General features: G+C 40.8%; 1 protein-coding gene and 1 long non-coding RNA gene across 2 annotated transcripts in view; one reads left to right on the forward strand and one right to left on the reverse strand.

Moving 5' to 3' along the window:
• Nucleotides 1-3,091: 3,091 nt before the first annotated feature.
• stab1 (stabilin 1) overlaps nucleotides 3,092-14,458 on the forward strand; it is a 62,555-nt gene continuing 51,188 nt past the window's right edge. The window contains exons 1-9 of the mRNA XM_026349184.1: nucleotides 3,092-3,600; nucleotides 5,805-5,932; nucleotides 6,407-6,522; nucleotides 11,567-11,652; nucleotides 11,981-12,050; nucleotides 12,237-12,332; nucleotides 12,669-12,782; nucleotides 13,932-14,119; nucleotides 14,244-14,380. Coding sequence (XP_026204969.1) covers nucleotides 3,544-3,600; nucleotides 5,805-5,932; nucleotides 6,407-6,522; nucleotides 11,567-11,652; nucleotides 11,981-12,050; nucleotides 12,237-12,332; nucleotides 12,669-12,782; nucleotides 13,932-14,119; nucleotides 14,244-14,380 — 992 coding nt within the window. The 5' untranslated portion in view covers nucleotides 3,092-3,543. The remainder of the gene's footprint in view (nucleotides 3,601-5,804; nucleotides 5,933-6,406; nucleotides 6,523-11,566; nucleotides 11,653-11,980; nucleotides 12,051-12,236; nucleotides 12,333-12,668; nucleotides 12,783-13,931; nucleotides 14,120-14,243; nucleotides 14,381-14,458) is intronic.
• LOC113154809 lies at nucleotides 5,793-7,406 on the reverse strand. The gene is made up of 3 exons (XR_003298067.1): nucleotides 7,244-7,406; nucleotides 6,384-6,534; nucleotides 5,793-5,926 (listed from the first exon to the last, which is right to left on the reverse strand). It is a non-coding gene; the product is annotated as an uncharacterized LOC113154809 (long non-coding RNA).

The raw sequence follows: 14,458 nt of genomic DNA on the forward strand, positions 1-14,458 counted from the left end.
GAATTGGTGAAAGGCAAGAAAGCAGCTTTCAACAGCATGAATATACAGTACAGAAACACAAGGCAGTATAAAAATATACATAGAACTTTAAAAGAGTGAAATATAACATGTACTACGACTAAGAAAGAATCGCTGCTACTGCAGCAGTTCAATAATAATTACGATCACAAGTCACTTTAATAATAAATTGAGATTTGGAACAGTCGAACAGTAAATATGGTGTTAATATAGCAAAAAAAAGTACAGAATGAACATATAAAATATCTCGGCGCAAATTTTTACTGTTGACAACCAACCAAAAAAACAAACAAGAAAAAAACATCTTCCAACATCCAAAAGCTCCCGTCAGCAGTTCCCTGCTGTCACCACTCGTTGAGGTTTTGATGAGTTGGCAGTTCATCAGAACGAAACGGACAACCATCTTTAAACTCGTTCAACTTCCTCTATTTCCTGTCTGGCGGAGCTGTTCATTGTGAATTTCAGTTGATTTCCTTTTTACAGACACTTTAACAGGCCGAGGGCAAAGATACTGTACCAGGATGTGTCTGATCAGCAGAACCCGGGGGTCAACAGACCAGTGGGAACCTGCAGGCCACTTACAGGCCACGTTCATGTTGTTGTTTTAAAGGTGACATGACAATTCATTTGGAAGATCAAACAGAGTTATATTCAGGCTGGGGAAAGTATGCTTAACCTGAGTGTATGGTGCTATATAAGATCTGCACCCACTTAAGGTCCAGTTTAGTCAACTGTCAGGTTTTATTCAACAAATATTTGATTTGGTTTAAAGCTTAAAGTTTGGTTCAGTAGCAAAAACTGTTCTAAATTAGACGCCACAGTCTTTTTCAGCAAATATCCTTTTAGTTTAGCTAACACAATAGTTCGGTCCAGTTGGCTGGAAATACTTCAATCAAGTTAGATAATAGGTTTAGCAGCAAATCTTCCTTCAGATTAGCTTGTTTATTTAGTTTAGCATATAATTAGTTAGTTAAACAGTCAGGTTTAGTTCAGGTTTTCCAGCCTAGTTCGTCACCGCACAGCTAAAAAACCACTGGTAATGTTGCTGTAAGGTGTCCTGGACATTCCTTTGAGTGGAGTTAGAGGCTTCTTTGATAAACAGGAGCAGAAAGACACAAAGGAACATGTGACAGTGATAGTAAATCGTTTCTCGTGTCCTCTTTAACGACTTTCTTGTCTGCTCAGCTGTTTTCCAGCTCACAGTGCTGATTGGACTCGTTTGTTAAGGTTGAGACGGTCACCAGGATGCAAGCCGAGAGATATCCATGACCTCTGGCCCCTCTCTCTCTCTCGCTCACTCGCTTTATTCCTTGATTCATGTTTTTCTCCCTTTTCAGGAGTCAGCAGTGGTTGTGTGTTGGTGCCATTATGTGGTTTTCAAAGATTATCATACCGTCCTTCATGCCGTTTTAAGTCTTTTGTTTATTTTTTGACTTTTATTTAATCGGGCAGCCTCAAGGCAATGCAGAGCTATGAGACTACATCCAGAGAAGCAATATCAGCAACATAAATGGACAGATGGTATCTCAAACATACATGTGGGTCATTCAGATATGTTCACATGGCTGCTACACAACCTCCTCTGTAATCTTACAGCTACCACTAACACTCTCTACTATGTATGGATGCACATTTTTACATCTATCTTCAGACCAGCGCAAGTGAAGCTGTTCTTGTGTTGTGCAACAGATCTTACCTGACCTGAACATTGTGGAGTCACGAAGCAACTGAGTCAGCTTCAATCCACAGAGGACCTGGAGAGATCCTGGAAAAATCTGCACTAGCATTCAAAACGTTGTTAATCGAGCACTGAGCACATCTTATGTACCACGGTCACTGTGCTGGCCACTTTAAAGACAGAATACCAGCTCACTGCGTCTTCTCTAAATAGTTTGGAGCTATCCTGTTGGAGGATTAAATTGGTTTCTTCTTTCTTTTGTATGGTCGTGTAACTGCCAATACTAATAACTGTACTTTAAAAAAATACTTTACTGATGATGATTTAGCTGCTTTTGTAGGATCTTGAACCAAATATTTTAACTTTACATTCAAATACAGATGTGTGTGAGGGAGTAGCTACACCTTACAAAGTCATCTTCCATCAGATAAGATCTACTGCTAAAGGGCCAGTGAGCATGGCAGTAAACTTCAGCAGCATTTTATTGTCCCCTTGGTGTCAACATGCTTCCTGCTTTTGTTCTGTCTGCTTACCGTCTGACCTTTGACCCCTATCCTGGTCTGATTCACCTCCCTGTATCATGTTTGTCAAGTCAAATTAAGTTAGAACAGGAAAGAAACTCAGCTTTCACATTTTTTCCTTTTACATTCTCTGAAGCAGACGAGGAATTTTCTCAGCTGACAAGGAAATCCATTCAAATCACACCGGTGAAATAGGACGAGCAAAAGGGGATATCCGCCTAAAACTTCCTGCCAGGAAGAGGGAGGATTTCTCACATTCTCACTCAGACCTCATGGTTAGCGATGAGAACAAACAACTGCTCGACAAAAAATATAGAACAATTTTACTGGATTACATTTAATTGTATTGTACTGTACCTAATAAAGAAGCCACTGAGTACAGGTGTAATACAATATAAATGTAAATATTTGAAAGCACATACACTCAGTGTTACTGTTGAACTTTCCAGCTTTATGGTGTTACTATTATTGAGCCTCCTTCATATACATGTGGTAGACATAATAATAGAAACACCTGCAGGTAAAATGAAATCGGCAGCATCACGAACTACAGCCTCCAAAGTGATGAAGCAAGTGAATCAACACCTCTCAAAAATGTTTAAGCAAAAACCTGAACAGGGAGAGACGTGAATGTGTCACTTCCAAGTGTGTTACTGTTACTTTTGCAATTATGGCTACTGCTATTACAGCGTCTGCTGCTACTTTACTAGTACTAATTCTTTTACTACAAGCACTTGTGTTGTTAGGGGAGTAGTAGGAGGAGATGACCTCTGCTGGGAGGTTCCAGGAGGTGCCAGTTTCTGTTTTTTTCCTCTTTTCTTTCTCTTCCTAGATTAAAGAGGAAAAGACGTGACGCCACCAGTTGCCCCAGCCTCTCTGGCTGCTCCCTGCTTCGCTAGACACTCAGATGACAGTTAATTTGTTAGTTGTAATTTGTTTGTTAGTTGCCACATAGGAATGAGACAGGAATACTGCTGATAATCCAAACACTGCCTGGATTTACCCTGTAGTTTTCATGTTTAGATTTTTAAGTAGCAATCTTTCCGTCTAGCAGCAGGTTGCTATCAGTACTCTTAGACACATTAGTGCTGGATTACAAGTCTATTGTTTTCTAATAGTGTTGTTTTTCCTGCACAGAGAATGTTTTGCATGTGTTTTTTCCTATAGACAGTACAGCAGGAGGTTCCGTCTAGATATGAGACTACAAAACTAGATCCAACTTTTCCTGGAGACATTTTTTCTACTGATTTCTTTCTTCTATTCACGCTGAGGAGGACGCTGGGTTGGTGGATTTATTTTGTCCCTGTGGGTGTGACACATTGAGCCATGCTGCTTCAGCTGCTGCTGCTGCTGCTCTGCCTGCAAACTTCACTGCAAGAACAGGTAACACACCTCCAACTCCATTACACCGCACACATTACTGCAGTCAGTTTATTCACTTTATGTCTCAAGAAAGTGTAAATGCAGTTTCACTTTGAGTTTTACTAAAACTTACTAGTAAAACCCTAAATATAAAGGGGAAGAGAGTGTGTGTCATTGTCCATTCATAATATATCATAGGAACGATGAGTTGTTTAATGTATTTTTGTTATTGTAATGTCCTTTGTTGTTAATGTCTGTCAGTTGATCTAATTGGTATAATTTGTATTTCTAAACTAACACCAACCAAACCTTTAAAACATTTTAAGCTTTTTAGGTATTTAACTACACTCCCCTCCAAAAGTATTGGAAAAGTGAGGCCAGTTCCAATACTTTTGCTGTAGCGTAGTTAATGCCAGAATGAACTGGGTTTACATTTCAATAACATAACTGAAAAAGCAGCTTTGTTAACCTAGAGAAAACTTCTCTGAATATAAGACCTAGAATTTATATAAATACGCCTGAAATTTATAAATTGTGAAATAAATATGTTCCCACTTGCAGTTCAAGTTCACATAAAGTTAAAGTCGGAGTTTTGGTGAAAGTGGTCGATATCAAAATTACAGTAGTGGTGGATAACATAACTTCAATGATATTATGCAAATATTCTCCTATAATCCTTCGCAAGTGTAAAGTAATATACTGTATGGACCTTTCTCTGTATCTTTGTACATATTTGTACATATCACAGTAAAATACAGTACAGAAAACCTTTCCTAATAAATACTACACACACAGTGGAGCTGAGACTCATTTGTAGCTTTACAGGTATTTAGTCATAAACCAATATAGTGAATTGGAGTGAACTTTAATCCTGAAGTACAAAAATTCACTAAGGTTTAATTGACTGAGGGTAATATGAATGTGTACCAAATTTCATGTCTATCGAGTAGTAGTTGACACATTTTAAAGGGAAAACCTTGACAGTCAGTAGGATTCATCCACGTGAGTGCCTGTGCCAGAATGTGTTCAGATCTTTCTGTCTGAACTGACATCGTCTTTCATAGATCCATACTAAACCTGGTACAAAAGATTCCAGCACCACAGTTACACATAGAGAACAGCTATCCTCTGTGAAAACATTAAAACTACTAATACTAATAAGAAGCCTCATGCAGCAACTATGATTTATTTCTTGTTACAGATTTCAGAAGTTGTTCAACATTCATATAACATATAACATTCTACATTATAAATAATATCTCTCATACAAGCTATGTCAATTTAAAATGAGATTGATGCCGCAGCGAGTGTCTGTATTTGTAAAGCATATCTGACTATCAGTCTCAGCCTCTCCAGCCTTCATTATGCAGCAGATTCCTGCACAAGCTGAGTGGTGACAGACAGGTATTCCTCACCTGGATAAATCTTAGCCTCAGGATACAAGAGGAAAGGATTACTATAAAACAGGATTTATGTTGTGTATTCAAAAATAAAATACTGTATAATCTGAGCTCATCAGAACATCAAAGTCATGAGAGTGACAACATTAAAACCACTGACAGCTGAAGTGAATATAAAGTTTATGAACCATCAGTTCTTGAAGTCCATGTGTTGGAAGCAGGAGAAATAGGTAAGCATAAGAATCTGGACTTAGGTGAAACGGCTAGATGACTAAGTCAGAGCATCTCTAAAACCTTAGATATTAGTGGTACATTGTGGTCAGTACCTACTAAAAGCATTTAATGAAAGCCTGGTCCGATAGAACAAAATAGCTACTTTAGCACAAATTGCTGACAAACTTAATGACAGGTGTCAGAACACAAAGTGCATCACAGCTTGCTTCAAGTGGGGCCACTGAAAGCATCTACAGTTCTACAGCTGGGCGTGCGCATCGTTTACTGGGAGAGAGATGGCGTCAGGATGTACAGGATAGCAGCCTGATCTATGGAGGCCCTACCCCACAACTTACGGGATTTAAAGGATGAGCTGTTGACATCTTAGTGCAGACAACAGAGAACACTTTGAGAGGTCTTGAAGAGTTCATGCCTTGACAGGTTAAAGCTGTTTTCACTGCAGAGGACCCAACACAGTTTTAGGCAGCTTATGCAATTGTTCATTTTTGTTGTTTTTGACGTGACTACTCCAACTGTAATACCTTTTCTGTAAACATAAAATGTTAGGAAACATACAGATGAAGTAGTCACAGATCTTCTCTGTTCCCTCAGACTGCTCCTCCAGGTCGATGTGATATCTCACAGAGGTTGGAGGTGTACACCACCTGCACGTCCTGTGCTGCTGTCGCCACTGGCAGCTGCCTCCACGGCTTCAGCAGGGTGGGAACCACCAACTGCAGGTACAAACCACACAGTAGTGGAAAGTAACTAAGCGGATTTACTTAAGTACTGTTCTGAAATACAAAATGTAGGTGTATTTCCATTTTATGGTATTTTATATCAGCAAGGAAGGATATTTTTGCTACACCTCAGCTATAGATACTGATTACGCAGATGAAGATGTGCTTATTAACACAATGCAATGCAACACATTGCTTAAGACTAAACCAGTGGTTTCTAACCTTTTTGTGTAGTAGTTTTTCTTTTGTATTATTTCATGGCCCCCCAGATTTATCTTGTGACCCTTTGAACGGGTCTGACTGCAGGTTGAAAACCACTGGACTAAACTGACAGTATTTAAAAACAGAACCACTAGGAAGAATCATGGTTGTTCAAGGCAGCACATAATGGTTTACATCTCATCAGTAGTAGTAGTAGGAGAATGTGGTTTGAATAAATCAGCTTCTTCACCTCATGTTCACTGTGTGCTGCAGTTATGTGGTGCAGATTGGCGGCAGGGAGATGGAGCTGAAAGGATGTCGGAACATCTGTGTGAAGAAGTTCATGCAGCCAAAGTGCTGTCCTCAGCACTGGGGGCCACTCTGTCTCTGTAAGACACACGCTTTTTAACACACACACACACACACACACACAGAAATCAGAAGATATCAAAGGATAGGTTCACAAATCTTAACTTAAACAATAGTCAGGTGATCATATGAGCACTGCAACTGTGAGTAAATAAGGCAGAATTTACAGTTTTACCTCTTAATCCCAGAAACATTAAAGATCTCGCTGAGTTTTTGTTTTTAAAGTATTATTTTATTTTTAGTTAATAGGTAGATACTGCATATTTTTCCCCATAAATATTTTAAAGTTGTGATCCATGCTACTTTTCCACTTTTATTTATTTAAAATATAGATTTTATTTAATTAATTATTTTAATTTTGTGACGCCTAACCACCACTTAAGGGGAAGGCGGGGCTTACTTTTTCTTGAAGTTCCGATTGGTTGTTTTGTAGATTGACATTTCTTTACACCAATCAGGAACCAGAGAGCGCCGTTTACTGACAGGTATTTTAAACCTTAATGTTAAGTTAAATAAAAGTTCGTTTTTAGTTCGCACTCTATTGTTTTGCTGTGTGTACGGTAAGAAATAAATAACAACTCCTTTTTATTCTATTGTTTATGACCAGTTTATGGAGACGCCACCTTTAGCTTGTTCACTGCATTATGACCAGTTGGCGATCCATAGGTAATCGAGGTGTTAGCTAACCTAGCCTAGCTAACGCTAACTAAGTTAATTAACCGCCGACTCAAACGTACCTACCTTTTTCTGACACAGTTCCGACAGTTTTTCCTAATCCATATAGAATTTAACCACGTGGATAAAAAAAAACATCTTGTCGTCCTAACATTTTTAACCTCATACCACGAAACAGCGGTTTTGTTTCGTACCCGCGTAAGTCAGCGGCCGCCATCTTTGTTTTGACTCTGAATAGTCACAACTGTCAAGAATCAGAATCAGAATCAGCTTTATTGCCAAGTTTTTCAACAAGGAATTTGACTCCGGTTCACTTCGCTCTCAGGTACAGTGTTTTCAGGAAAGGGGAACATAATATGAAAAACTGTGTGATTATTTACAACATGTAGTGTGCTGTACTGACAAGTGTCTTTGTTGTGCATGTGCAGATGTGCAAAATTACTCGTGTGCATATACGCATATATGGAACTTCTTGTAAACATTATACCCTCAGTCCATATTGTTGTTGACACAATTATTGGTGAGGACCTGTTGTCACTCAGTGTTCAGCAGAGCTACAGCCTGAGGGAAAAAACTGTCTTTGTGACGTGTTGTTTTTGTGTACAGTGCTCTGTACCGTTTTCCTGAGGGGAGGAGTCTGAACAGTCCATTACCAGGGTGTGTGGGGTCTGCAGAGATGTTTTTTCCTCGTTTCCTGACTCTGGACCTGTACAGGTCCAGGATGGAGGGAAGATCTGCTCCTATGATCCTCTCTGCAGACTGAATTGTCCGTTGCAGTCTGCTCTTGTCCAGTTTGGTGGCTGATCCAAACCAGACAGTGATGGAGGAACAGAGAACAGACTGTATGATGCCTGTGTAGAAGGTGACCAGCAGTTCCTGTGGCAGGTTAAACTTCCTGAGCTGCCTCAGGAAGTACAGCCTCTGCTGGGCCTTCTTCCTGATGGAGTCTATGTGTGAGGACCATTTCAGGTCCCGTGAGATTGTGGAGCCCAGAAATTTGACAGTTTCCACTGTAGGTACTGTGGTGTTGAGAATGGAGATAGGGGGCAGAGTAGGGGGGACTTCCTGAAGTCCACTATCATCTCCACAGTTTTGAGCGGGTTCAGCTCCAGATGGTTCTGACTGCACCAGTGAGCCAGCTGCTCTACTTCCTGTCTGTATGCAGACTCATCGTTGTTCTGGATCATTCCAATGACCGTGGTGTCATCCGCGTACTTGAGGATCCTCACAGATGGGTCTCCTGAGGTGCAGTCGTTGGTGTAGAGGGAGAAGAGTAGTGGGGAGAGTACGCACCCCTGGGGGGCGCCGGTGCTGGTGGTTCTGATACCAGATGTGATACTTCCCAGCCTCACCTGCTGAGTCCTGTCTGTCAAGAAGCTGTTACTCCACTTACAGGTACAGTCAGGCACAGTGAGCTGGGTGAGCTTCTGGTTGAGGATTTCAGGGATGATGGTATTGAAGGCCGAGCTGTAGTCCACATACAGGATCCGGGCGTAGGTGCCTGGGGAGTCAAGATGTTGTAGGATGAGGTGTAGTCCCATGTTGACTGCGTCATCCGCTGACCTGTTTGCTCTATAGGCGAACTGCAGGGGGTCCAGCAGGGGTCCAGTGATGTCTTTCAGGTAAGTCAGAACCAGTTTTTCAAACGTTTTCATTGCAGCTGAACAAACAGCAACTGGTCTGTAACTGTTTAGTCCTGTGATGGAGGGTTGCTTGGGGAACGGGATGATGGTGGAGCGTTTGAAGCAGAAGGGGACTTTGCACTGCTCCAGGGAGAGGTTGAAGATTCTGGTGAAGATGGGTGCTAACTCAGTTGCACAGGCTTTCAGACATGATGGTGAGACTTTGTCTGGGCCTGCTGCTTTCCTGGTCTTTTGTTTCAAGAAGAGTTTTTTCACCTCATCTTCACAGATCGTCAGTGCAGGGTGGTGTGACGAGGGGGTTGCTGGCAGGTCGTTCAGCTGTGTGTGAGGTGTGAATGGTCCCTTTTCAAACCTGCAGTAGAAGTCGTTGAGGTCGTCTGCGAGTGACTGGTTCTCCTCAGGGCGGGGGGATGGTTTCTTGTAGTTGGTGAGGGACTGAAGGTTTCTCCAAACTGAAGTTGGATCAGAGGCAGAGATGTTATTCTGCAGCTTTTTCCCCAAAGTTCCTCTTGGCCACCCTGATTGCATTAGTCAGTTAGTTCCTTGCTTGCTTGTACAGGGTCCAGTCCCCGCTCCTGTGAGCTTGTGAGCTTCCTCTTTGTCCTGTCGCAGCCTTCTAAGGTTGGGAGTGAACCAGGGTTTCTTGTTGTTGTATGTACGGAAGGTCTTGGTTTGTACACACATGTCCTCACAAAAGCTGATGTATGATGTCACAGTGTCAGTAAGTTCATCTAGGTCACTGGCTGCAGCTTCAAACACATTCCAATCAGTGCAGTCAAAGCAGGCTTGTAACTCCTGCTCAGACTCCACAGTCCACTTCTTCACAGTTCTTACTACAGGTTTAGAAGATTTTAACTTCTGCCTATACTTAGGGATGAGATGGAGCAGAGAGTGATCAGATTGGCCCAAAGCTGCGTGTGAGACACAACGATAAGCGTCCTTTAAGACTGTGTAGCAGTGATCAAGGATGTTATTGTCTCTGGTGGGACATTTAACCTGCTGTCTATATTTTGGAAGCTCGTGCGAGAGGTTAGCTTTATTAAAGGCCCCAAGAATTATGGACAAAGAGTCAGGGTGTTGTTGCTCTATATCTATAATCTGCTCAGCCAGTGTTTGAGTGGCCTCACGAGCACAGGCGTCGGGTGGAATGTACACACCAACTAGAATAAACGAGCTAAACTCTCGCGGGCAGTAAAATGGTCTACAGTTAATAAATACTGATTCTAGATGAGGGCTACATGACTGTTCTAACACTGTGACCTCGTTACACCAACCTTCATTCACGTAGAACAATATTCCTCCTCCTTTTGATTTATTGGAGCGTTGTTTACATCGATCCGAGCGGAGCAGCTGAAAGCCCGGGAGCATTACCGCACTGTCCGCGGTGTTCTCGGTGAGCCAAGTCTCAGTAAAACAGAGGACTGCAGATCTTCTGAAGTCGGTGATTTTGGAGGTGAGAAGCAGCAGTTCATCCATCTTGTTCGCTAGGGAGCGGACGTTCGACAGGTGAAGAGACGGGAGCGGGGTTTTCATTCGACGCTGTCTTAGCCTTGTTAAAAGACCTCCGCGTTTGCCGCGTCTTCTTCTCTTCCGCCACAGTGAGTGCAGACCAGCTGCTGCTCCAACGACGATCCCAGTGATAAAGTTGTCTGTGTTGTCCAAAACCGGCGAGAAAGTGTTTGGAGTTGAGTGTCCGATGCTTAAAAGTAGTTCTCTGGTGTAGGTGATTCGAGAGTAAAAATGTAATGTTAGTTTGTTAAAGGTGTTTTGAGCACATTCTAAAAACACCACAAAACAACAGCAGCGTTTAGTGTTTTAAACGACCTGAGTTTTGAACCTTGGTGGTTGATAGTTGTTAGCATTAATTAGAATTAAGTAGCTTAGCGCTATGCTAATAGAGAAAACTTAACTGAACTCTGGATTTTTACATCCAGGGTTCAGCCGCTGTAATGATGACATGTGCATTGGTCTTCTGTTAAATATCGCCATTTCACGGAAGCAGCGTCACTTGTGGTGACATGTCAGCAGCTACTAAGGAGCTAATTATTGGGCAGGTGTTACCAATTGAGGAACTAAATTAGCTAAATTAGCTAAGTTAGCTAAGGCCTGAACAAACAACTGAATCCGGATTTAAACAAAACGTCTGTTGTGAGAGGGTAATAAATTATATGCTTGGGCACATTTTGGAAACTTGTCTAAGCACGATTTAATTGTTTTTAAACCTCCTGTGAGATTTTTTTTAATAACATCATACATTATTTAAAGTATGTATACTGTGTTATACATATGCCCAGAAAACAATCTTTGTCTCGCCCCTGTACTAAGAAGGTTGTGTATTCCTGCTTTTCTTTTCTACATTTTCCATTTCCCTGTTTAAAATGACATTAATTCTGCATGGTAACTTAGTGACATTAACACAGTGGATACACCGAAAGGAACTGGATTATGATTATGTGGCTCCTGAAATTCAAATTTAAAAATGTCACGACCTAATATTTTATAATACATTGTCCAAAGAGACACTGCATTTGCAGTTTTTAAGCAGTGTAAAAAGCAGTAATGGCCAAGACATTTTGGAATTTTCCTTTTATTTCCTTAGCTTCATTGTCAAAACACAACACCAGTGCAGATTGCAATGTTTACATTGTAGTGCTGCAGTTTATCAGACGTTTGTCTCACAATCTGATATACAAACACATAATAATCATTTCTGATTTCATATTCCGGTTTACCTGTCTGTCTGCAGCTTGTCCCAGTTGGTCAGGGAAAACGTGTAACTTCCATGGAACCTGTCTTGATGGAGATCTTGGCAACGGGACCTGTGTCTGTGATGTCAGTATCCTACATGTCTGCCTGTGCTACTGTTCTAAGTATTTGTCACAGAGTTAGATCTGCACAGATCTGTAGTTGTTGCCCAAATCTAAACACTGAGACTAATGTTTACATTCCTGACCAGTGTGTGAGCACTGGATTCAGTGTAGTGGATTCCATGTACTATTCTAAATGTATTAGTGAGGGCCTGGCATTATTTGCAATGTGGTGCATTTGTAGAAGAATTTCCTGCCATAGATCTTGGTGCACCTCGCTATGGAGTTCACTAAGGTGTTTTTCAAATCTGATTTTGGTTGTTTGTATTTGTTGCATGTTTTCTCTTCTTTAGGATGGCTTCTCTGGCTTTGCCTGTCAGGAGTGTAAGAATCAGAATGCTTTTGGAGAAAAGTGTGATAAAGGTAGGCTCTCTAACTTTTTGATACTTTATTTATCTCAATCAAAAATATACATTTTACAATTTTTTAAGTCAGAAAGAAAAACATAGATAATACAAAAATACATGCCAAGTAGCCAGCTGCTTGGCGAGAACATCCCACACTTTTAAAAGTAATTACTGTGCTCTGTTTGTGTGTCTGTCTGTGCAGAGTGTGACTGTGAGCACGGCGTGTGTAATAAAGGTCCAGAAGGTGATGGACAGTGTTTATGTCAACCCCCATACACTGGGCAGCGCTGTGATAAAGGTAAGATCATGACACTTGATTATTCTACATTAGATTACATGAATTGGATATTTACATAAATTAATTATGTTATTAGATTGTATTTACGTAAAAAAATAATTCACAAATGCTCTGTAGTCCTGGGTGTGAAGTTTCAAGAATGTTCTGAGTTTTCTTTAACTCTGTCACACATAGCAACAGCTCTGTTAATGGGCGAAGTACAATTAAAAAAATAATATTGTTAGAAAAGGCAAGAATAATTTAACACAGTCAATACTTGCAAAGTTAAAAAATTGGAGATTGTTGCCTTAATAAAATAAAGATACTGTACAAAACTGTTGTCTCTATTGTTGGCAGTAAGTGACAGATGCAGTAACTGCAGCCCATACTCGTACTGTAAAGGAGAGGGGGACACCGCCGTCTGTGAATGCTTACCTGGATACAGGAAGACATCGCAGGGAAAATGCGCAAGTAAACACACAGTTCAGCATGAATCTCAGATTTCTCTTGTGTCATAGTTGAACTTTTTAAGCAGTTGTTAGTTTGGTATTTCAGTCAGTTTGTTTCAGAACGTAATATTAGCATCCAACTCAAGGCATATTTATGGCTGAATTAAATGTAGGTTTTGGTGTAATGAACATGGAGTGTGATTAGGTTGCTAGTGAATCTGCACATTTTTGTTTTATCTGAGACATTATCAAGTTCTGAAAGTTCACCCAAATACCTTTCTTAACCTTTGTCAAAGGAACTAGGACCATCTGTCTCACTCTTGTAACTTGAACTACAAAAGAGAAATTTGAAATGCTGAAATTGGTAATTGTACTTTACTAAAAATGTCAAGATCTGCTTTAATAGATGCTTGTAAGTTTATTTATCCGCTGGGCTGTACATTTATTGGAAATCCACCTATACTGTGACATTATTCTCATCAGTTTGTTACCATGATTTTTGTGTTTGTCTATCGATACGTGACAACAACAGCCTCTTTTGATAGATACAGAATGCTCAGAACAAAGAAAAAAATAATAAAATTATGTCTGATTTGATAAAATCTAGACCCAGATATAGGATAAAGATCCCTCTCTAGAAATGGAACCCTATGTAGAACAAGACAATGACTGGGAATATTCTCTCACGCTTTGATTCTTGCCCACTAGAACTAGACACTAGATATTCACTACCAGTCCAAAAAACCCACTAAACCACTCTTTCACATTTTGAGCCCAATACACACTGTATACACATGCTCCCTTTTTGTACAGAAGTATGTGTATACACATGTACACACATAGATAGATAGATGGATGCATGTAGGCACTAGGGATGGGAAGATTAACATGTGTGGGGCACAATGTGAGTACATCACTAGAGCAGCTGTGAATAAATGCGGTTTTGGAAAGAAATTGAGATTTATGTTATTTCACCACGATCAGGTCTTTTTCATTATTAGATGTTTAATGCATTTATTTGGAAATGTGACTGACCCAAATGATTGGATATTTTTATTCCCAATTTGACTTTAACAGTTAACTAATGTTTCCTGAATTTTTCTGTTTTTTAATTGGTTTTAAAGATAAAAGCCTTTAACCCTCACCTGAACTCTGACATTTTCCTCTTCAGGTTTTTGCTCAGGGAGGGACTGCGATGTCAATGCCATGTGCTCCACGCAGGGGTCAAAGCTCAGTTGCGCCTGTAAACCCAACTACGAGGGTGATGGCAAGATCTGTGTACCCAGAAATCCTTGCTCTGAGAACAATGGAGGGTGTCCCATTAACTCCACTGTCTGTGTGTTTAATGGACCCAACAAGGTGAGAAGGCTTTCAGAACACAGATCTCATGTCAGAACAAAAATGTACAAGAATCAGGATTAACTTGAGAACCTGTATACGAATCAGAACTTAACTTTGGCTCTGTCTTATGTCTGTCTCTCAGTCCAGCTGCGAGTGTATGTTTGGCATGTCTCCGATAGGCGGCAACCCTGAGTTGGGCTGTCAGCTGGTCTCTGCCTGCTCAGCGGACACATGTGACCCCACAGCTGTCTGTATGACTGAACTGGATGGACAACCCAGGTCAGACACACAAGCACAACAGGTAGATTCAGGTTTAGACACAAGACTCGGTCTAGGCAAGGACTAGAAGCAGATCAT

This window comes from Anabas testudineus, chromosome 5 (genome assembly GCF_900324465.2).
Source record: "Anabas testudineus chromosome 5, fAnaTes1.2, whole genome shotgun sequence".
Taxonomy (NCBI): Eukaryota; Metazoa; Chordata; class Actinopteri; order Anabantiformes; family Anabantidae; genus Anabas; species Anabas testudineus.